This window comes from Dendrobates tinctorius, unplaced genomic scaffold (genome assembly GCF_039654945.1).
Source record: "Dendrobates tinctorius isolate UK_male_01 unplaced genomic scaffold, ASM3965494v1 ptg000011l, whole genome shotgun sequence".
In the NCBI taxonomy this organism is placed as follows: domain Eukaryota; kingdom Metazoa; phylum Chordata; class Amphibia; order Anura; family Dendrobatidae; genus Dendrobates; species Dendrobates tinctorius.
In genome coordinates this window covers 68,666,693-68,689,022 of record NW_027361679.1, presented here as the reverse complement: position 1 = coordinate 68,689,022, position 22,330 = coordinate 68,666,693, and the positions used below count along the sequence as shown (strand labels likewise).

General features: G+C 43.7%; 1 protein-coding gene across 3 annotated transcripts in view; it reads left to right on the top strand.

Moving 5' to 3' along the window:
- The window catches only part of BMP2K (BMP2 inducible kinase), a 336,621-nt gene that overhangs the window by 168,007 nt on the left and 146,284 nt on the right, over nucleotides 1-22,330 (top strand). For all 3 annotated transcript variants that reach the window (XM_073543101.1, XM_073543092.1, XM_073543111.1), the window contains exons 3-4: nucleotides 10,812-10,917; nucleotides 21,019-21,161. In XM_073543101.1, the coding sequence (XP_073399202.1) occupies nucleotides 10,812-10,917; nucleotides 21,019-21,161 (249 nt within the window). The remainder of the gene's footprint in view (nucleotides 1-10,811; nucleotides 10,918-21,018; nucleotides 21,162-22,330) is intronic.

Here is a 22,330-nt window from a genome sequence, read left to right as displayed (position 1 = left end):
TGATAATAAAGTTCATACACTACCGTTCAAAAGTTTGGGGTCACCAAGACAATTTTGTGTTTTACATGAAAACTCATACTTTTATTAATCATATGAGTTGCCAAATGAATTTAAAATCTAGTCCAGACATTGACAAGGTTCGAAAAAAAGATTTTTATTTGAAATAATAATTTTCTCCTTCAAACTTTGCTTTCGACAAAGAATGCTCCCTTTGCAGCAATTACAGCATTGCAGACCTTTGGCATTCTAACAGTTAATTTGCTGAGGTAATCTGGAGAAATTTCACCCCATGCTTCCAGAAACCCCTCCCACAAGTTGGTTTGGCTTGATGAGCACTTTTTGCGTACCATACGGTCAAGCTACTCCCACAACAGCTCAATGTTGAGATCTGGTGACTGCGCTGGCCACTCCATTACAGATAGAATACCAGCTGCCTGCTTCTTCCCTAAATAGTTCTTGCATAATTTGGAGGTGTGCTTTGGGTCATTTTCCTGTTCTAGTACGAAATTGGCTCCAATCAAGCGCTGCCCATAGGCTATGGCATGGCGTTGCAAAATGGAGTGATAGCCTTCCTTATTCAAAATCCCTTTTACATTGTACAAATATCCCATTTTCCCAGCACCAAAGCAACCCCAGAACATCACATTACCTCCACCATGCTTGACAGATGGGGTCAGGCACTTTTCCAGCATCTTCTCAGTTCTGCGTCTCACAAATGTTCTTTTTTGTGATCCAAACACCTCAAACTTGGATTCGTCTGTCCAAAACACTTTTTTCCAATCTTCTTCTGTCCAGTGTCTGTTTTCTTTTACCCATATTAATCTTTTCCTTTTATTAGCCAGTTTCAGATATGGCTTTTTCTTTGCCACTCTTCCCTGAAGGCCAGCATCCCGGAGTCACCTCTTCACTGTAGACGTTGACACTGGTGTTTTGCTTGTATTATTTAATGAAGCTGCCAGTTGAGGACCTGTGAGGTGTCGATTTCTCAAACTACAGACTTTAATGTACTTGTCTTGTTGCTCAGTTGTGCAGCGGGGCCTTCCACTTCTCTTTTTACTAGCCTGTTTGTGCTCTCCCCTGAAGGAAGTAGTACACACTGTTGTAGGAAATCTTCAGTTTCTTGGCAGTTTCTCGCATCTCGCATGTAATAGCCTTCATTTCTAAGAACAAGAATAGACTGTCGAGTTTCACATGAAAGTTCTTTTTTTCTGGCAATTTTGAGAGTTTAATTCAGCCAACAGATGTAATGCTCCAGATTCTCAACTAGCTCAAAGGAAGGTCAGGTTTATAGCTTCTCTAATCAGCCAAACTGTTTTCAGCTGTGCTAACATAGTTGCAAGGGTTTTCAAGGGTATTCTAACCAGGGGCTGACGAAGGTACGCCAAAACGCGCGTCGGGGCTGGCACATCCTGGGGACAGAAGCAGCTGAAAGGTATCTACACTGTGTTCACAATTCTTGTTTATTATTTTTATGCTATAAGCGCTGATTTACTGTATCATTGCGGCACATTGCACTTTATTTTTGGCAGCTTATTTATTATTAATTATCTTAGCACTTTGTTTGGGATTTCACATATATGTGTATATATATATTTATATAGAAACTCTTTTGCACACGTTTTTTGTCCACATCATTGTGGCACATTGCACTTTATTTGTGGTAATATGTTTATTATTAATTATCTCAGTACTTTATTTGTGTTTTTTTTTTTTTTATATATATATATATATATATATATATATATATATATTCTTATTTTTTACACAGTTCTTTCTTGCCTGCACTTATTATATGTAGTTTTGCACTCAAATATATTATATTAGCACCAGTATCTTTTATATATGTTTTTATATATATTTTTTGTTTTCACTTGAGATTGTGTGATATTATTGCGGGTGCATCTAATTGAGCGATTATTGCTGTCCCCAGGCTGTGCCTTTATTTTTGGCATTGGCCTCCCCTTATTATTAAATTTTAATCGTACATACATATATATATTTTTTATACATATATATATTTTTGTTGGATATCTAATAAAATAAAGAAATTTCTATTATTGGACATTGTCCTCGGTTCTTTTCGTTTGTTTTATCTTATTTGTCCGAGTTGTCTCCTTATATATTTTTTCCATGGGTGCATAATTATGATTGCTAGGTGAATTTTATACTGCACTTTCCTTGAGTTATCTTATTTTACCTATGAAGATATTGCATTACAAACCAGACGTTTGCAGCTAGAATAGTCATTTACCACATTAACAATGTATAGAGTGTATTTCTGAATCAATTAATGTTAGCTTCATTGGAAAAAACTGTGCTTTTCTTTCAAAAATAAGGAAATTTCTAAGTGACCCTAAACTTTTGAACGGTAGTGTATGTTAAGGGCTCTGTTGGTAATAAATATGCTAAGGATGTTTATATACATAAAAGATTCGTCAATGGTACATGAGTTTTGTAAATAAAGAATAAACACATACATGCAAATGATTAAAAATTAAATATCCATCAGGAAACACACAGAGAAATATAGATTAGTGCTTAAGTACATAAAGTAAATACAAACGATGCAAGAAGTACAAGAACACACATGATAACATGACAGATTCGTAATAAATCCCTACAATCATCTTGTTTGACATCGAAACTAGTGATACAGACAAGGCGTGCACTCTGTGGGTATGAGGTAGGTGCAAGCTGAACCTGGAACTTAGTCCAGACGGTCATCCAGTGAAGAGAAAACAGCTGCACTCTGGGAAGTTTTGATTTTCAATGCAAAAAAATTTTTTATTGAAGACACCACAGGGGAATAGTGCGTTGAGGTAACGTTTCGACCCTATGTCGGGTCTTTCTCAACCCTCACTTAAAGCACAAGAGAAAAATAATCAATCACGGCAGTATGAATATGCAGAAGGGGCTAAAGTGCCCTATGTAGAAGTCCGGTCTGGCAGGGAACAGGCAGAGGTCCTAAGATGAGCTGGAAGCGTGGGGCAGAAAGCGCCGTCTGTGGTGTAGTCAGCCCCGACATAGGGTCGAAACGTTACCTCAACACACTATTCCCCTGTGGTGTCTTCAATAAAAAAATGTTTGCATTGAAAATCAAAACTTCCCAGAGTGCAGCTGTTTTCACTGGATGACATCGAAACTAGACACGAAAGATTCACAGGCAAGATAGAATACAATATATACTGTATAATAATCTCAGTTGTGTATGGATTGTCCTCCGTCACATACACACGACACGTTTTGCCATTGCTTACTCAAGTGGCGGATCAAAGGCATCTCTTAGCTATATCAGTATCTTATGTGTAAGGAAAATAAAAACTTAATACTATACAAAAAATATTAAATATCTATATTATTAATTAGACCAATGTATATGACACTAATTTAGAGCCTATCCCAGGACCAAATGATGTTGTTAAAATGGTTTACATGTACGATTGTAGATGGACTTATGATTCATCTATTTATGTGCAGAGTAAGAGAAACATGAATAACTGTATTTTGTATTATTCCTAGAGGCTGAAAAAAATTATTTGCCTTTTGGTGATTGATGTCACTGAAAAAGAATGTATTTTCTTCCCTTTACAGCTAAATTTTGCTGTCTGTAGAAACTTTAAAAGAAGCCTTAGGAATTTTGCCTCTTTTGTTGTTATTATTATTGATTGGGCATATTGTCCAGGTTTACTGCTATTTCAAGTAGACACCACTTTACTTAATGGCGTTTCATGTGAGTTTCAGCTTGATGAAGTTGTTGTTGAACACACAAAATCAGAAAATTCATGACTCATTATGTAGAAAACACAATAATGTGTGTGACCCATTGCTCGTTGTCTGATTTATAGGGAATGTGTCATCAGAAAATTACCTATTGTTTAAATCAGGTTTTTGTGTTACGTGTAGGTCTTAAAATTTTTGTCAGTTTTTTGCAATCTTTCAATTTTCACACGGGTCACTAGAGGTATTTTAATTATTTTCTGTCTTTTCTGGAAGGATTTAAAGCATGTTCCTTAGAATTAGACCGGGGTCACACTAACCGGCGCAAAATACGGTCCGTATTTTACATGCGTAATATGGATGAATGACCCCTAACTAGTGCTCCGTATGTCATCCGCAAGCAAGGTGTGGTCACGTATTTTGCGCATGTCAGCATCCGTCTGTATGTAATCCGTATATCATCCGTATGGCGAGATTTTGTCGCAGGCTTGCAAAATGGACATTTAACGGTTTTGAGGCCTGCAAACTATTTAAATCATTAGCCTACACCCTATTTATTGGCTCAGGAACAGGTGGCTGCCTCCATTCTGTTCATTTGTGACCTTGCCTTCACTAGGAGTGTTGCTGTTGTATGTGCAACATGGCAGACAGTCTGAGTTTCAACACAACTGAGCAGGTTCTCTTCAACTGACTTTTGTCACGCCGCTTTGGTCACCCATACCCAGTGATAGTGGATCCGCGGAGGAGGAGACGCATGTAGGTCCATCCACTTTTGAGACAACGACTCGCAAGAGGTCATTTTCACCGCCTCTATTCTTCTCTGCGGACTCATCCGGAAAAATTCTTCCAATATTGTCGCATGATCCTGGACACGTTTGATCTATTGTTGGAGACCTTTCAGGACACCAGGATGCACAAAGCTATAACTGCTGAGGAGCGACTTCTACTCACATTACGGTATGTATTCCTCAACCACATTCTCTATGTTCATGATGTATAGCTCAAAGTATGTTTTGTTTCTTCTTTGTTTTACATTTGTTGCCCTCATCTTTGGCCAGATATCTTGGACATTTCATACCAGATTAATATCTGTAGTATTAAATGTCTAGCAAATAGGCCTTATTATTCGAAAAAGGTGTGTGTTTTAACAGATTTAAAGTGATACTGTGTTCTTTTGATATAGCTCTTATCACTTTTCTTAATACAGTTTTTTCACCTTTTGTGGTTATCCAGCTTCACGTCCACTGGCCTGTCGTATGCCGCACTACATCATGAGTTTCTCATTGGAAGATCAACCATTTCGGGCATAGTGAGGTCTACATGTAGTGAAATATGGTCAAGACTCCATCATGTCGTCATGCCCGAGCCCAGGATGGAAGACTGGTTGAGGATCTCAAGGGACTTTGAGGAGCAATGCCAGTTTCCAAATTGTATTGAGGCCCTGGATGGGAAACATATCCGGGTGCGTAAGCCGCCCAACTCAGGCTCACAATTCTTCAAATATAAGCAATACTTTTCTGTTTTGTTGGCTCTGGCCGACAGTGAATACAAGTTTATTATTGTAGACATTGTGGCCTATGGAAGGACGGGAAACTCTAGAGTCTTCAATAGTTCCATTATGGGTCGGCGGCTATGCACCAACCAGTTGGATCTACTCCCACCACGGCAGCTACCTGGCTCAAATCAACAATCTGTCCCTTATGTCCTTGTTGCCGATGAGGCCTTTCAATTAACGCGTCATGTAATGAGGCCATATCCCGGCGCAACCTGGACCAGCGGCGCAGGATATTTAACTTGCGTCTATCACGTGCCCGGCGACTGGTGGAGTGCACCTTTGGCATTCTTTGTACCAAATGGCGTGTTCTCCAGTCAGCCATTCAGCTGAGTGAACAATGAAATGTCAATGAGGTAATCAAAGCATGTGTGGTCCTACATAATTTCACCAGGATTCATGATTGCTCTGCCTTTGATGTTGTGGTGCGTGTGATGGACAATGTGCGCAGGACGAGACCACATGTCAACCCTACCCGTCGTCCACTCTCTGGTATCAAAGTGCGTGATATTTACACAAATTATTTTATGTCACCTGAGGGGGAAACTTCATGGCAAGAGCATGCTGTGTCTATGCTGTGAATTTTTCTTTTTGGCCTTTGGGAAAATATATATATTACAACCCCTTATGTCTTTTCTCTGTTTCTAAATCACTGTGTAAGCATATGGCAGCATATCGTGATGTAAGTGCATCATTGATAAAGACCACAACAATTGAAAGTCAAAACTTTTTATGTATCCTTTTTTCAAGGCCTCGTGAAACCATATTCGAGCCATATGGTTTTTAGCAAAATGGCCATAATTGACCTTAGAACACAAAAAAATGTTAAAATGTTACAATACAGCATTAACCACAAAAAAAAACCACAAACTTATAAATTGTAGTATGTAGGGGGGGAGAAGGCGGCAGCCCAGTGTGTGTTGTCTGATGGCTAGTTTGGCTAACTTGTCCCTCGGCCTGTGTGGGGGCATACTCTTGCCCATGATGGAGGTAGTGGGCCGGCTCATGGGCTTGAGGTGGATACTGGGAACTATGATATTGGAGACGACTCTCCTGTTGGGGCTGGTAGGGCTGTGAGTCTAAACCACCAAAATGGCCATGTCTTCCCCAACCAGATTGGGAACGGCCTCCAACATTGGCTGGGAACAAGTGGCCATATTGGTGTGCTGGGTTATACCCTGACATTTGGGAATGATGTTGCCAGTGTTGGGTGGGGGGAAGGGGGTGAGGTGTAGGCCCACGTGTAGGAGGATCCTCAGACCCTGATTGAGCAAGCACTTGGGGGTGTGGGTTAAGACGCATGAGATTCCTGGGTGACAGCTGCCACCTCTCCAGAAACTCAAACACCTCATAAGGGGTATTGGGGGGTGTGCTTGTGTCAATTAGGATCTGAATGGATCCTTGCAAACGTAGCCGCACCTCACGGGGAAGGGAACGAAGATAATTGGCAAGGCTGCGTGAGTACGCCTCCTCCCCATCATCAGTGGCAACTTAAGTTAGATAATTTTGGTCCCCTGTATCCACATTGGTCCTGGTATCAGTGGCAGGGATATGGCGCCTTCGTCTACCTCGCCGGGATGGCACAGCAGGCTGGGGGGAACCCTCTAGCCGAACATTTGGGCTGCTGCTGTTGCCCTGTTCATCCTGGATGTCAGGTGGTGCTGCAGCTGACGGTCCTTGTAGTGGCTCTGTTCCTGGTGGTGGTGTTTCTGGTGGCGGACCAAGTTCTAGAGCAGGCTCAGGTCGAGCAGGAGAAGTCACTTGGGCGTGGCTCCTTGGAAGGTCACAAAATGGGCCAGACACCTCAACCCCTTCACCTACAGGATCGAGGATGGCCTCTGAATCATACCCTGTCTCCCTTTCAGTGAGGTTAGATTGAGTTCTGTGATTAAATATAAAATGGAGAAAAAGGAAAATTTGGATAGGGCCCTATAAAGCATTTGTGTCATGTGGTGTTTTTGGTATACTTACGGTCTGAGATCCATAATTGGAGCGAGGAACGAGAGGTGGTCAAAATAAACATATTTCCGCTTTGTGGGGGCTGCAGAACCACTTGTTGCCCGCTGCTGGTGCTCACGGCGATACTGGTCACGGATGCTGCGCCAGCGTCTCATCACATCTTCGACTGCAATGTGACATAAGAATGAAAAATTACAATTTGCCTAAAACAAGTTTTTGAACTAGTATCAAAGTCATGTGGCCTACTAGGGTGTGAGTTCTACCCAGGGTGGCATATACAGTAGCATTGGTGCAACCAGGCCAGATGCACAGGGTCATGTGGCAAGTAGCAACTCTTTATACTGTTTTTGCTAGGCATTATCAAGAGCTTGGGGACAGGGTAAAATTCTCTCAGGGTCAAACAGTGGGTCCAAAAATAATATACAAGCCACAAGAGCCCAATATCACAAGCACAGGATGTGGGGGGACCTACTTGTAAAATAATTTTTTGATGGCAGGTAATTTGACATACATAATTTATGGGCACTTATGTGCTGCTGCTCCACACGTGGCCGATCACCAAAATCAGGGAACATTTGGCGACATATGCGCCTCCATGCAGCCTCCTTTCTTGCCCGGTCGGCATAATGTGCATCCCGTTGGTCCCATAATTCCGGGCGATCCTGCACAAGAACCATTAGCATCTCCACATTCAGATTCAGGTAGGCTGCCATGATGCTGTACTCCGTGGAGGCGTACTTCCTTTATGTCTGGAGCGCTTTTTGAGCTAATTAGCATGTCTAAGCTTCCTGATAATTGCTTGGAACATTTCCTGTCACCTGCCAAAGTCCTGCGTATTTCTCACAAGTCACACGTGTGGTCCGTGTGTAATCCGTATTTTTTGCGCACCCACAGACTTGCATTGGCGTACTACGGGCGTAGTACGCTGACAATCGCAGCATGCTGCGATTGGCACGGACCGTAGAATACGGACGAGAAATATACGGCTGTTGGGAGCTGCCCCATAGAGAATCATTTGTCCGTGTGTAATGCGTGCTTTTAACGCCTCTCACTCGTCCGTATTTCACTCTAGTGTGACCTCGGCCTTAGTCGGCATTACAATGATTTGACACCTCTGTACACAGTTGATGGCACAGGGTCTGCCGCTTAAGAGCCTTTCACACATAGCGAGATCGCTAGTGATATCACTAAGGCGTCACCGATTTTGTGACGCAACAGCGATATCGCTAGCGATCTCGCTTTGTGTGACACGTACCTGCGACCGGCCCCCCCGCTGGATATCGCTGATCGCGCTTGAATGTCCTGGGCCATTTTTTCGTCGTTGGCGTCCCACTGGCACCGACTAGCGACGCATCATCGTCGTCATCGCTGCAGTGTGAAAGGTAACAGCGACCGCCGACGGATCGCTTATCACTGCTGCGTAGCTGGTGTGTCTGCCTGTTTGGCAGCTCACTAGCGACCAGGTCATATCGTTGTCGGGATCGCTGGTGCATCGCTAAATGTAACGGGACCCTTACACTAGACCATATTCCTGCTGATCTTTGCTACCCTTCCTTTCACAATGACCTTTGCACACTCTTATTAGATGCTTCATTACAAAAGATAGGGTCTTTACATTGTGGCTAATCTAAAGATAGGGTGTTTACATTGAGGCTAATCTACGTGTGGATTTCCTGAAGCAGGAGTTTGAGTCTAAAAAAATCCCTAGTGGCCAGGGTGCACATTGCACAATTTTTATTGTTAATTAAGATCATTATATGCGGAATAAAACATTGTCAGAATTTAAAAAAATACATTTAACGCTTAATACATTTAAAGCCTAATTTAAATAATAGGTCATTTTTTCATAACCGTTAACCCTTTATAGATACAGTAGATATTGAAGAAATTCATGATATATCTGTATATATCCTTATACACTTTGTGTTTTTTTGTATCTGTCAATATGGTCATTAATTCTGGAATATCTATCTACTATGTTAATAGGATTTTGACTTAGCTGATTAAAGGCCCCTTCTCACATAGCGAGATTGTTAACGAGATCGCTGAAACGTCACCGATCTTGTGACGCAACAGCGACTGTTGTGAATTCTCTTTCTGGGCTCCCTCTGGTGGTTAATGAAGGTAGTGGAGCTGGTCAGATTGACAGAGGTGTTGCGAGTTCTCTTTCTGGGCTCCCTCTGGTCGTTACTGGAGGTAGTGGAGCTGGTCAGACTGACAGAGGCCTGCCACCTAATAATGATAATGACGATTGGAGACCTGGGGTTTCTGACTGGAGTATTTAAGACAGCTGACTTCCTTCAATCCGTGCTGGTGATTTGCTTCCTGTGCCTTCTGAGGTCTGATATCTCCTGCTCTGTTCCTGCATGGTTCAGCTAAGTGGTTCATTTGCTAATCTTTTTGCATTTGATCTGGTTTTGTCTATCTCTGCTTTGTGCGGGTCAGCTTGCTCCTGCTGGGGCTGTGCTGGATCACCGCCCATATGTTACTGCTTGTGTCAGTTTGTTCTGTCCCCTGTTATGTTGGTCTCTTTTTGCCTTGCTTTCAGTATATACCAGAGTGCTGATATAGTGGGGGTGAAGTCGTGTGACTTCAGTGTTGGATTTTTCAGGGTTTTTTGCGTGATTGCAGACAGTGTCTTTCCTTTCCTGTCCTGTCTACTCAGTCTGGGCCCCATCATTTGCTCAGTCAATTTTTCTGCCTGCGTTTGTGTTTTCATCTTGTCTCACCGACAATATATGTTTGGGAGCTATCTATTCCTTTGGGGTCTGCTCCGGGGCAGTTTAGATTTAACCTTTCTTGCTTTAGGCTGAGTTAGTTCTCCGGCTGTGCCGAGGCATCTAGGGCATCGTAGGTATGCTCCACGGCTACTGCTAGTTGTGTGGATAGGATTAGGGGTCTGCAGTCCGCTTAGATACCAACCTCTCTGGTTTTCTGGTGGCTTAGCCTGGTCCTGCTATCCTCCTCGTTGACCCATTCATAACAAGCAACCTCGCCAGCGATCTTGCTACATGTGACACATATCGGCGACCGGGCCCCTGCTGCGATCTCGCTGATTGTGCTCGAATGTCCTGGGCCATTTTTAGATTGCTGGTGTCCCGCTGGCCAGCATGCATTTTTGTGTTTAACGCCGGCGAGCGACTCAGAACTCAAGGACGCAGGCGGGAGTTGTCAGAAAAGCTGCTGTGTGACAAGGTACCAACGACCGCAGAGGTCGTTATACGGATCGCCGTATCGTTGCTGTGTCGCTAAGTAGATCTGTCTGTTTGACAGCTTACTAGCGACCATTTAACGACGTATCAGCGATCATGACCAGGTCATATCGTTATCGGGATCGCTGGTGCGTCACGTAGTTTAATGCTACCCTAACACCTAATACAATGATTTCCTGAGGTAATATGCCAATTAAAAAATTTGCATGATGTTGGAATAGATAAAGGTCTGTAGGGTTAACACTTTCTGTTCTCAGATGTGCCTCAATGTTACATTATAGTCTTAATGATAAGCTTTCCATGTTTTCCCCCTTGATAACAAACATGATGTTTATTGTGTTTTCTAACAATATTTTCTTTATCTTTTGCAGAAGGAGCTATCCGGCCATAAGAATATTGTTGGATATATAGACTGTGCCATTAACTCTACTAGTGATAATGTTTGGGAGATCCTTATTCTTATGGAGTACTGCAGATGTAAGCATCAACTATTATTTTTTATGGAAAAATCAATAAACCTAATATACAAATTGCAGCATAATATCATTCAATATCTTGATTATTTATCGTTTATAATTATTCATGTAGCACTGAGCTATCTCCCAGCTCGGTACGTGTGGTGATTTACTATAGTTACACTAGGTCTTATACTAGACTCGCACTTCCTGTTCTGCACAAATTATTTTTTTATCAGTGTCATTTTAATTACACACAAAATTACAATGAAAGGCAAAACCTCTACAGATGATGAAACCGGATCATTCATTCACAGTGGGTGATAGATCATCTGCCCCCTTTCCCTTCACAAATACCTTTGCCCAGATCAGAGTAGGAGTATAAGGGCTCGCTCACACAAGGGGTGATCCTCTCTTCCGAGAAAATCGGATCAGTTATGGTAAAGACCCTTGGCTCAAACTGTGACTGTCAGTTTACTGTGATCCGATTCTTTCACATGAAAGGGTCAGAGAAGACAAAGAACTTAATTTCCCCATGACCTCCGAGTGCAGTCAGATGTTTTACACCCAGCCATAGACTTGTATGGGAGTGTATGATCTGATTTGCGCTGCCATTCGCAGCATGCTACGATTTTTATTTCTCATGCTAAATTGGCATTGGTAATACACCAGTGTGAACAAGGCTAAATACTTGAATACAACTCAATACAGTCAAAACCAGCTTATAGCTACCTGTACTTTTGGGCTCTTGAAAAGAAAAGGAACTGTGAGTCTAATATTACACTTAGTGGACAGTATGAAAATGTGCACAATTTCTGTTTTTTCTTGTTTTTTTTGTTTTTAATGTTATGGTGAATCTGTCACCCCTTTTTTTGAATATGAGCTGCTGGCATTGACATCAGGGGCTTATCTACAGCATTCTGTAGTGCTGTAGATAAGCCCCCGATGTAACCTGAAAGATAAGTAAAACACGTTAGATTATACTCAGCGGAGGGGGCAGTCAGGTCTGATGGGTGTCGCGGTCCGGTCCGACGCCTCCCATCTTCATACGATGCCGTCCTCTTCTTCCCTTCCTGTAGTAGCTCCGGCGCAGGTTCTCTTGACCTGAATTCAATATCCTCATATATGCCTACAAGGCTGTCAAGTTTGGGTCAAGAGGCACATGGCCTGTCCATATATTGAGTTCCATACTCGAACCATAAATGTCGGATGCATGAGTTCCCTGATGGGGTAAATTCTCACTTTTTTTTATTTAATAACTAATAGTGATGAGCGAACTTTATCCGAGCATGCTCAGGTGTTATCCTAGTTTCTTGGGCATGCTCAAATATTATGTTCGAGTCCCCGCGGCTGTATGATCAGCAACTTTAGACTTGTTTGTTAGGAAATCCCTTGCATGTGTTGCAGCTGTCTATTAGCTATAAAACATGCAGCCACGGGGACTCGGAACATAATATTCGAGCATGCCCAAGATACTCGGATAGCACCTGAGCATGCTGGGATAACATGTTATCAGAGCACGTTTGCTCATCACTAGTAACTGAACAACCCCTTTATTTTTGGGGCAGATGTTGTTCAGTACTAGGTGTGTTATCAGAATTGCCAGCAAACTACAATAGACATTAGGAGTCTGTTCTATCGTTTCAGAAGCTAGGTTTTTTTAGCTACTATTCAATAAGAAATGCACAGTATTTCTCTCTCACCCATGACAGCACCACGGAGAGAGGGGATCCGCCCTTCAGGGACAGGAACCTACAGAAAAAGGGCGGTACCTCTCCTCCGCCTTCAATTGGGTTCCTGTCCCTGACGGGGGGACCCACAGTACGGCGTACCTGTGAGGAGTCCGGGGCCGGCCTGTCCGGGTACCGGCAGCGGGGAGGCCCCTGTCGCGGCAGGTGCGGTGCCCGAAGCCGCCACCGCCGGGGCCGATGCAGGCTGCCGAGTGAGCGGGGGGGAGAGACGCCGGAGTCGCCGCTCCGGAAAGGAGGTCGGGGCTCAGCGGGACCCAGTGGAGCGTGGGCAGCGCCATGGTACGGAGAGTACCAAGATGGCCGCTGCCCCGGAAGTAGACCAACGACTTCCGGGTCCCGGAACCGGGCGCATGCGCAGGAGCGCGCTTCCCGACCAGCGTGTGCAGGGGGAGCGGTGACGTCACGCGGCGCCAAGTTTAAAAAAGGTGAGGTGCAGAAACTCCTGGCTGGAAGCGATCCTAACAATGGAGGATAGCGACCAGCAACAGGAGCAGAGGCAGCAGCTGAAACAGCAGCAGCACCACCAACACCACCACCGACAAAAGGAACGAAACACAGAGTGCCGTTCCAGCAGTCACTCCACGCGGCGTAGCACGTCAGCAGCGAGGAGCAGAACGCCACCAGGAGATCAGCCTATACAGGACCTGACTCCGTCTCCCGAACCGGTAACTGCAGCCGCGCGCCTTTTTTTGGGGTAAGTGATCTTCGTGAATGTCACCCTTGTAATGTAATCCCTCTCCCTTATTAGGGAAAGAAGAAGGCTAAAAAGAAGAACAGGGAATGTCCCACTTGCGCTAAACCCCTACCGGTATGGGAGAAAAAACTATGCGAGTCCTGTACAAAAGAGATTGTTTGTCAGGAGACTCCGGATTTCGCATCTGACCTAAGGGCCGCAATTAAATCAGAGGTTCAGAGCGCCCTTGAATCCCTTAAAAATAAGGATAAAATGAGGAAAAAAGACACGGTAGAAACCTCCCAGTCAGACTCTTCCACATCGGGAGAAATCTCGACTAAATCCTCAGAATCCGGCTCCTCATCCTCAGGCGAGGAAACAGGAGGACACCATTGTTTTCCCCTAGAAGAGGTAGACAAACTGGTGAAAGCTGTAAGGTCTACCATGAGGGTATTGGACCCGAGGCCGGATAAGACAGTCCAGGACATAATGTTCGGGGGGCTAGGCCAGAAAAAACGGAGAGTATTTCCGCTAAACGAAATCGTCAAGGGTCTAATCAAAAGGGAATGGGACAAGCCAGACAGGAAAAATACTACAGTCCCTTCCCTTAAAAGGAAATATCCCTTTGAGGAGGAGGCATCCACGTCTTGGGACAGAGCCCCGAAACTCGATGTGGCAGTCGCTAAAGCCTCAAAGAAATTCGCCCTTCCCTTTGAGGACATGGGCACCCTCAGGGACCCCCTAGATAAGAAGACAGATACCTTTCTAAAGGGGGCTTGGGAGTCTGCAGGCGGTAACCTCAGGCCAGCGATAGCGGCGACATGTACCTCAAGAGCCCTAATGGTATGGGTGGACCAACTTGAGAAACAGCTGAGGGAAGGGACACCTAGAGATAAAATTCTAGATTCTATCCCAGTAATAAGGGGAGCGGCTGCATTCCTAGCAGACTCATCGGCCGATTCAGTCAGACTGTCGTCCAAAACAGCAGCACTTTCAAACACGGCCCGAAGGACACTATGGCTTAAAAGTTGGCCAGGGGACCTTCAGACCAAAATGAAATTATGCTCCATCCCCTGTGAAGGAAAATTCCTTTTTGGGGAAACGTTAGATGACATCCTCCAGAAAGCAGGGGACAAGAAAAAAGGATTCCCAAATTTAGGGCCAGCGGCATTTAAAAGACCCTTTCGGAATAGGAGGTTTTTTCAGAGAAGACCACCAAGGGAACAAAAGTGGGATGATAAAAGAAGAGATAGAGGCTTCTTCTTTAATAACTCTCCCCGGGACAAAAAGCCCTCCAAGTGACAGTACGCCAAGGGTGGGAGGAAGGTTATCCTTTTTCCTTCCAGCCTGGAGGAGAATTTCAACAAACCCCTAGATAATAAACCTAATCCAGGAGGGCCTAAGGATAAACTTTTTCTCTCTCCCGCCTCAAAAATATGTAACAACGCCGCTGAGATCCAGCATGCGAGAACAGGAAGCGCTAGAAAGCGAGGTTCTAGGCCTAGTAAAAAAAGGAGTCCTCCAGGAGGTCCCCCTGCAGGATATGGGCAGAGGGTTCTACTCCCCTCTTTTTCTAGTGACCAAACCAGACGGCACCTTTCGTACAATTATAAATCTGAGAAAGCTAAACAAATACGTCAAGAACCAGAGCTTCAAAATGGAGTCGATCAAATCTACCACCAAAGTCCTGTTCCCAAATTGCTACATGACTGTGTTGGACCTCAGCGACGCTTATTATCACATCCCTATCCACAAAGACTCCAGGAAGTATCTGAGATTAGCCGTCTCAATAAAAGGCAAGGTCCAAGAATTTCAGTACAGAGCCCTGCCATTCAGAATATCGATAGCCCCGCGAGTATTCACCAAAATAGTAGCGGAAATGATGGCTCATATAAGGGAACAGGATATAATAATAATCCCGTATCTAGACGATTTCCTAATAGCGGGCAGCTCGGCTCAAAAATGCAGGGAACAGAGAGACAGGGTGATGAACACTCTACAAGACCTGGGCTGGCTTCTAAATCTAAAAAAATCAAGATTGGAGCCCAGCAGGGTACAAGAATTCTTGGGCCTAACACTAGACTCAAGCATTCAGGAGTGTCGCCTCCCAAACCACAAAAAGGAGAAGATCGCTCAAATTACAGCAAGAGCAATCCAAAATCCCTCCATGACACTAAGGAAAGCCATGTCACTGTTGGGTTCACTATCTGCCTGCCTACTAGCAGTTCAATGGGCTCAGTTACACACGAGAAATCTCCAGTGGGACGTATTGGCCAACCAGGCAGTAGTAGGGGGACACCTAGAGGGTCGCATTACCCTAAATTCAAGCACTATTCATTCCCTAGCTTGGTGGGGAAACCAGGAGAACCTGTCCAAGGTTATCCCCTGGGCACCAAAGATAACACACGTAGTGACAACAGATGCCAGTCCCACAGGATGGGGAGCGCACATGAACAACGAGGTGACTCAGAGCGAATGGGGAATCAAGAATTAAGAGCCTCCTCAAATCAAAAGGAGCTTCTAGCAGTAGGCTATGCCCGAACACACTTCCTACCCCTACTCCAGAACCACCATGTCCGTATCCTTTCGGACAATCGGGTCACAGTGGCCTATATAAACCACCAGGGGGGAACCAGGTCCCGAACCCTAATGGACACATCCGCCAAAATCCTCAAACTAGCGGAGGCAAACCTATTATCTCTGACAGCCCTACACATCCGCGGTACGGAGAATCAAAGGGCAGACTTTCTGAGCCGCACCCAATTGCGACAGGGGGAATGGGTACTAAAGCAGTCCATTTTTCGGCAGATTGTAAAAATGTGGGGGACCCCAGACGTGGATCTGTTCGCCGACTTCAAAAACAAAAAAGTAGATGCCTTCTGCTCCCTAGATCCCAGGGGGAATCCTCTAACTCTGGACGCATTTATGCTCCCATGGACACAGAATCTAACATATGCCTTTCCCCCAATCATGCTCATTCCAGCAGTCCTAAAGAAAGTCAGGCAGGACAGGGCAAGAATGATACTGATAGCCCCCTTCTGGCCCAAAAGAACCTGGTTTTCCTGGCTAAGAATGCTCTCAGTAACCGACCCATGGGTCCTACCGGATCTCCCGGACCTGCTATCGCAGGGCCCAGTGCTACATCCTCAGGCACCGAACCTCCATTTAACAGCATGGAATTTGAGAGGGCACTGATGAGGGACAGGGGTTTTTCAGAAAACCTGATAACTACACTACAAAAGAGTAGGAAACCGGTTACAATGAGAGCTTATGGTAGAATATGGAAAAAATTTCTATCCACCTCTAGGGCAAAGGTTCAGGACGGGGTTCAGATTGATAAGATCCTAGAATTCCTACAAGTGGGCCTGGAACAGGGTCTGGCGGTCAACACATTAAAAGTACAAATAGCGGCATTAGGCGCCCTCTATAACCATGATGTGGCAGGTGACCCCTGGGTAGCACGGTTCATTAAAGCCGCAACCAGATCGAGGCCAATAGCCAGTCAAAGATTACCATCATGGGACCTGAATCTTGTACTTTCAACACTGACAGGCCCTCCGTTTGAACCAATTCACTCGGCATCCCTAAAAATCCTATCTCTTAAAACGGTGCTTCTGGTGGCACTAACATCAGCCCGAAGAGTGAGCGATATTTAAGCCTTGTCAGCGGGGCCTCCTTTTACAAAAATTCTAGAGGATAGAGTCATCTTAAAACCTGACCCAGCCTATTTACCTAAAGTGTCATCACATTTTCACAGGTCCCAGGAGGTAGTCCTTCCTTCCTTCTGCCCAAATCCAAAAAATAAGGGGGAAGAAAAGTTCCACACTTTAGATGTTAAAAGGTGCCTAGTACAGTACTTGGAGGCCACCAAAAAGTGTAGGAAGGAAGGCTCTCTCTTTGTATGTTTCCAGGGTCCTCGGAAGGGGCTCAAAGCATCCAAGAGTACCCTGGCAAGGTGGATAAGGGATGCGATTGCCCTGGCATATTCATCCAGTAGGAATACCATCCCAGAAGGGCTGAGAGCTCATTCCACAAGGGCAATGGCGACCTCATGGGCTGAAAGATCTGAGGTATCAATAGAACAAATCTGTAAGGCGGCCACCTGGTCATCACCTTCGACCTTTTTTAGGCACTATAGATTAGATCTAGCCTCTACATCTGACCTGACCTTCGGGAGAAGGGTCCTTCAGGCGGTGGTCCCTCCGTAAGCTACCAATCTCTGAAATTCTCTCCGTGGTGCTGTCATGGGTGAGAGAGAATAGCTTAGTTACTCACCGATAACGGTGTTTCTCGGAACCCATGACAGCACCCGCTTATTCCCCTCCCCTTCACGAGTATGGTGAGCACGTGTTATTGTTAGTAGAGTGTTTCCGTTTAGGCACGGTGCTTTGATAAGTAAGCAGTATTATAATATTGTGTATGTATTTCTGTTGTCTAACTAACCTGGAGACCCTCTGATGCTCTGTAACCAACTGAAGGCGGAGGAGAGGTACCGCCCTTTTTCTGTAGGTTCCTGTCCCTGAAGGGCGGATCCCCTCTCTCCGTGGTGCTGTCATGGGTTCCGAGAAACACCGTAATCGGTGAGTAACTAAGCTATTAGACGATGGATATTGAGTTTGCTTTAAACAACGAAAAGTCTTAAAAATTCACCCAGATATAATTTCTTATTACGTAACACATAGAAAATAAGCAGTTGGATAGTCTGTAAGTGAAGAGCTTGCATTCATACAGTATGTCCAGCATTCTGGCTCCTGTAGGTACCTTTGTTGGGCAATCATTCTATGTCTGTGCACTCAGCAATGAATGTTTGTTATGCCAGCTTCATCCATAGTCAGGCACATATAAAGCTTTCAATCCACGTAAAATTCACCTTTACAATAAAATTTTTTTGTAAGAGTCCTTTATTGAAATGCCCATCACCCTAAACTACACGTCGTTGCTTTGCATTTTTATGTAGGTGTGTTAGATAAGATCCAGCGCGACAGCCAGAGATATTAAAGTGTGAACCAGCCTTAAAAAATCTTGACTGATGAACTGTTTCTGAAATGACAAATCCACTCAGTATATCTAAGCTGTTGGCGTCTTAGAAGACTGTGAGGATGATTGGATCATAATAAGCACAAAAGGGCTTTCAATCTAAAAATGCCTCAGGGGTTTTTAACTAGCTCCTGACTGCCCATAGAATATATGTCAGGTCAGGCTAGTTACAGACTAAAAGTAATTGCAGCCTGAAACGCTTGGTTTTCAGCATACCATTATTATGACTGATAAGGTTGCCAGACGAAATTGAGATCTATTTGGGGTTTATTTCCGGGAAGACTAAAGAAATGGGCAAGGAAAAATAGGGTTTCCAGCTATTTCAAGTGGGCATGAAGGGTTAAACAGAAGGAGATGGTTTTTGTAGCCATTCTCTGTTCTAGCCAATAGATAGAATTTCAAAACTATTGTAATGTCTATTGTAGGGTATAGATTGTAAGCTTGTGAGCAGGTCCTTGCTACTCCTCTAACTGGCAAAATGTGTTACATTGTGTTGTTTTTATTGTCAGTACATGTCCCCGCTTAATTGTAAAGTGCTTCAGAATATGTTAGCGCTATTTAAATAAAAAATATACTATTATATTATTATAGTTTATTGTGCTCAGTTTTAAAATTGCCATCATGTTCTGCAGCGCTTTACAGATATTATCATCACCGTCCCCACATGGGCTCACCATCAATGTCTTGACAGGTTCAGTTTCAGATATAGTGAGGACATATTAGACACAGATATTAGACAATTCTGGATGAGAGTATGCGCACACAATGTCTTTTTCTGGTGACTGCCTGAGTTTAAGACATCGTGTGCATGTACCTAACCTGTCATAATCTGGCTTCTCCGAATGTCTACATGGAGCCAGGCAACCATCAGGTCCCATTCCTGGCCCCAACAAATGTATCCATGGGGCTTAGGCGACCAGTGGGTCCAAATCCTGACTACCCCAAACATATCCATGGATTTGCGATAGTCAATGGAGCAGATCTGTATCCAACTGTCATCCTGTAGAATGTCAAATCTGTGTCCCTTATGATGGAGTCATGATGTCTTGGCTGCTGTCCTGTAGAAAATTTCTGGATGTCTGTCATGATTCCAGTGCAGGTTTTTGAGCTGCACACCGGGGGTTAATGTCTGGAGCTCTGTGCAGGTTTTGACCTGCACACTTGGGGTTAATGATTGTGGCCTCTTTCTGGTTCTGGGAGAGCTTCATAAACCTCTGGGTAGCTTCAATCCCTGCCAGTTATACTTTTGCCTTTGGCCTAGTGTGCTGACCCCCGTGTGCTTGTATATTGCTATAGCTTGTTTATATGGTTCTGACCCGATTCTGTTTCCCGTTGTGAGTTTGCCTGTTGATTTTGTACTGCGTTATTATCTGTGTATGACTCATTGCCTGTGATCTGACTACTCTCTGCTCGCCCCTCTTGTACCCCGCAGCTATCTCTGTGTATGACTCATTGGCTACGTCCTGACTATTCTCCCTGTCTATGCCCCTTGGTAACTTTGTCTCGCAGTTACTCTGCTAGGAATTGTCTTGCAGCTCCTAGCTCTGTGGAGTTTAGGCCACGCCTCTAGCAGTCACGTGCTTCAGGTCCTGCGGGTCTGAAGTACACATCTATTCGGTTGCTGCCCGCTCCACAGGTATCTTTGAGCACGCTTTCGCTTTACTCAGGGCACGCGCACTGGCTCAGTGAGCAAGTTCAGTGCGGTGTCTCTGACAATGTCTTGGCTGAATCTATCCTTTTTATAGTTAACAACTGTCCTTCATCCAGCATTCACAGGTAAAGGGGAAGAATGATGATGAGACCAACTCTCATTGACTGATTATATGTAATCTATTTGCGTAGTTTTTCCTCCTCTCTTTTGCAAGTCAACAAACCAACTGGCCTGGACAATGTGTAATCAGCATAGCTCGGTGGTTCAGTGGTTAGCACTGCAGCCTTGCAGCGCTGGAGTCTTGGGTTCAAATCCCACCAAGGAATATATTTGCAAGGAGTTTGTATGTTCTCCCCGTGTTTGCATGGGCTTTCTCCAGGTACTCCGGTTTCCTCCCACATTCCAAAGACATACTGATAGGGAATTTAGATTGTGAGCTCCATCGGGGACAGTGCCAATAATGTCTGTAAAGCACTGTGGATTTAATGGCACTATATAAATGAGTAAAATAAAATAAATAAATATCAGCAAACATAATTGTTCTATGACTCTGCATAACTGTCATGCAAAGGTAGCAGACAATAAGTTGTAGGAGCTGATATAATATGCAAAATATTAGTCATTCATCCAATTAGAAATATCAACTTAACTTACAAGAAGAGTCAATATTTCAGACTCTTGAATAACTAGAAAAAAAAGCACAAATTCAAAAGTCGACATATAGATAACAGTCTATTTCTTTTGGCTTGCTGAAAATAGACGTCTGGTTAATTAAGATAAAATAATTAAAGTCTTTTTTATAGAGTGTGATTTCAAGTATTTGCACATACAATTGCACATGAAGATCCAATAATATGTTCTGTAAATTAGATTTGTTTCCCATAAATGTAATGTATCTCTCTGTACATTATGCCTTTATCTGTGCGCTTGTCTGCCTTTTGATATCTATCGGTCCATTCATCTATGGCAAATGAGCTAAACAGCATGTTTTATACTTGTTCTATTTACTAGCTGGACAAGTTGTGAATCAAATGAATCAGAGGCTGCAGTCCGGATTTTCTGAAGCAGAGGTCTTAAGGATATTCTGTGACTCTTGTGAAGCTGTAGCCAGGCTTCACCAATGCAAAACGCCAATAGTTCATCGGGATCTAAAGGTCAGAATTTGTTTATCTTTCAATCTAATCTCTCGCTGATCCAATTAAATAATTTATAACATAGTGCTAATGTATGGTGAAACATAAATGTCATAAATCAGAGTATCACTGCATAATTTTATGGTTTGTTTGAATAAAGTCTGTCAAAGGCCATAACATCAAAAAGGCTACCTCGACAGAATTGGTTCTAGCCACACTGGCGTATTCCAGTGGTAGCCGTCGCCTTCACCCTTTAGACTAAATCAGAATTCACCGCACTCTCAAGTGGATTATCTTTCAGATAGCATATGAATTTATTAACAATTTGTGGGAGCAAACAGCAGTATAAATTGGAAGGAGGCGACTACAAAAAAATGACATTTCGGCTCCACCGGAGCCTTAATCATATTGTCGCTGCAAGGCAAAGACAACAATTAAGTATAGTATAAATGTGATATGACTAAGAATAAATAAAAAAAAAAATAACAATAACAAAAATATAACAGAAATCCCCAGTAAGCGGATCATATGTACATTAAAAATTCAAAGAAAAAATAAATATATAAAGTTACATGAGAAATGCATAATAAACAAAATAATGGCATACAGTGACAATCCAAAACATGGCATACTACATAACTAATGTTCGTGATAATAATCACATTAATAGTGATATAGACAAAAAAATATGAAATATAAACAATAGTGATATAGAGTAAGTCGCTGGCTTTCTCTCTGGTGCAGAAATTTGCGCGAGAGCCCACACCATTTTTTTTTAAAAATTATTTACTTAGTCAAAAAAAAGGAAAGGACATTACATATTCCTCTCTCTGCTTTCAGGAACTTTCTGTAAGGCCAGTGTCACACTTGCGAGTGTGATGTGAGAAACTCGCGCAAGTATCTCACATCAACACCTGGCACTCGGGACCGGATTGTGCGGCTGCATGTATTTCACGACGGTCCGAGTGCCGGCGGTGGTGCCGGGTGTTGATGCGAGAGACTTGTTCTAGTTTCTCACATCACACTCGCAAGTGTGACACTGGCCTGTCACGTACTTACGGATGTGACACAAGAGTCAACATATGTAAATTAGTATACATGCATAGTAAGCTGCATTCCCGCAGTTTTTTTCGCATGTGACTAATAATTAGATGTGGTTTTTCTATGGGAAATTTACGCTGAGGGGACTG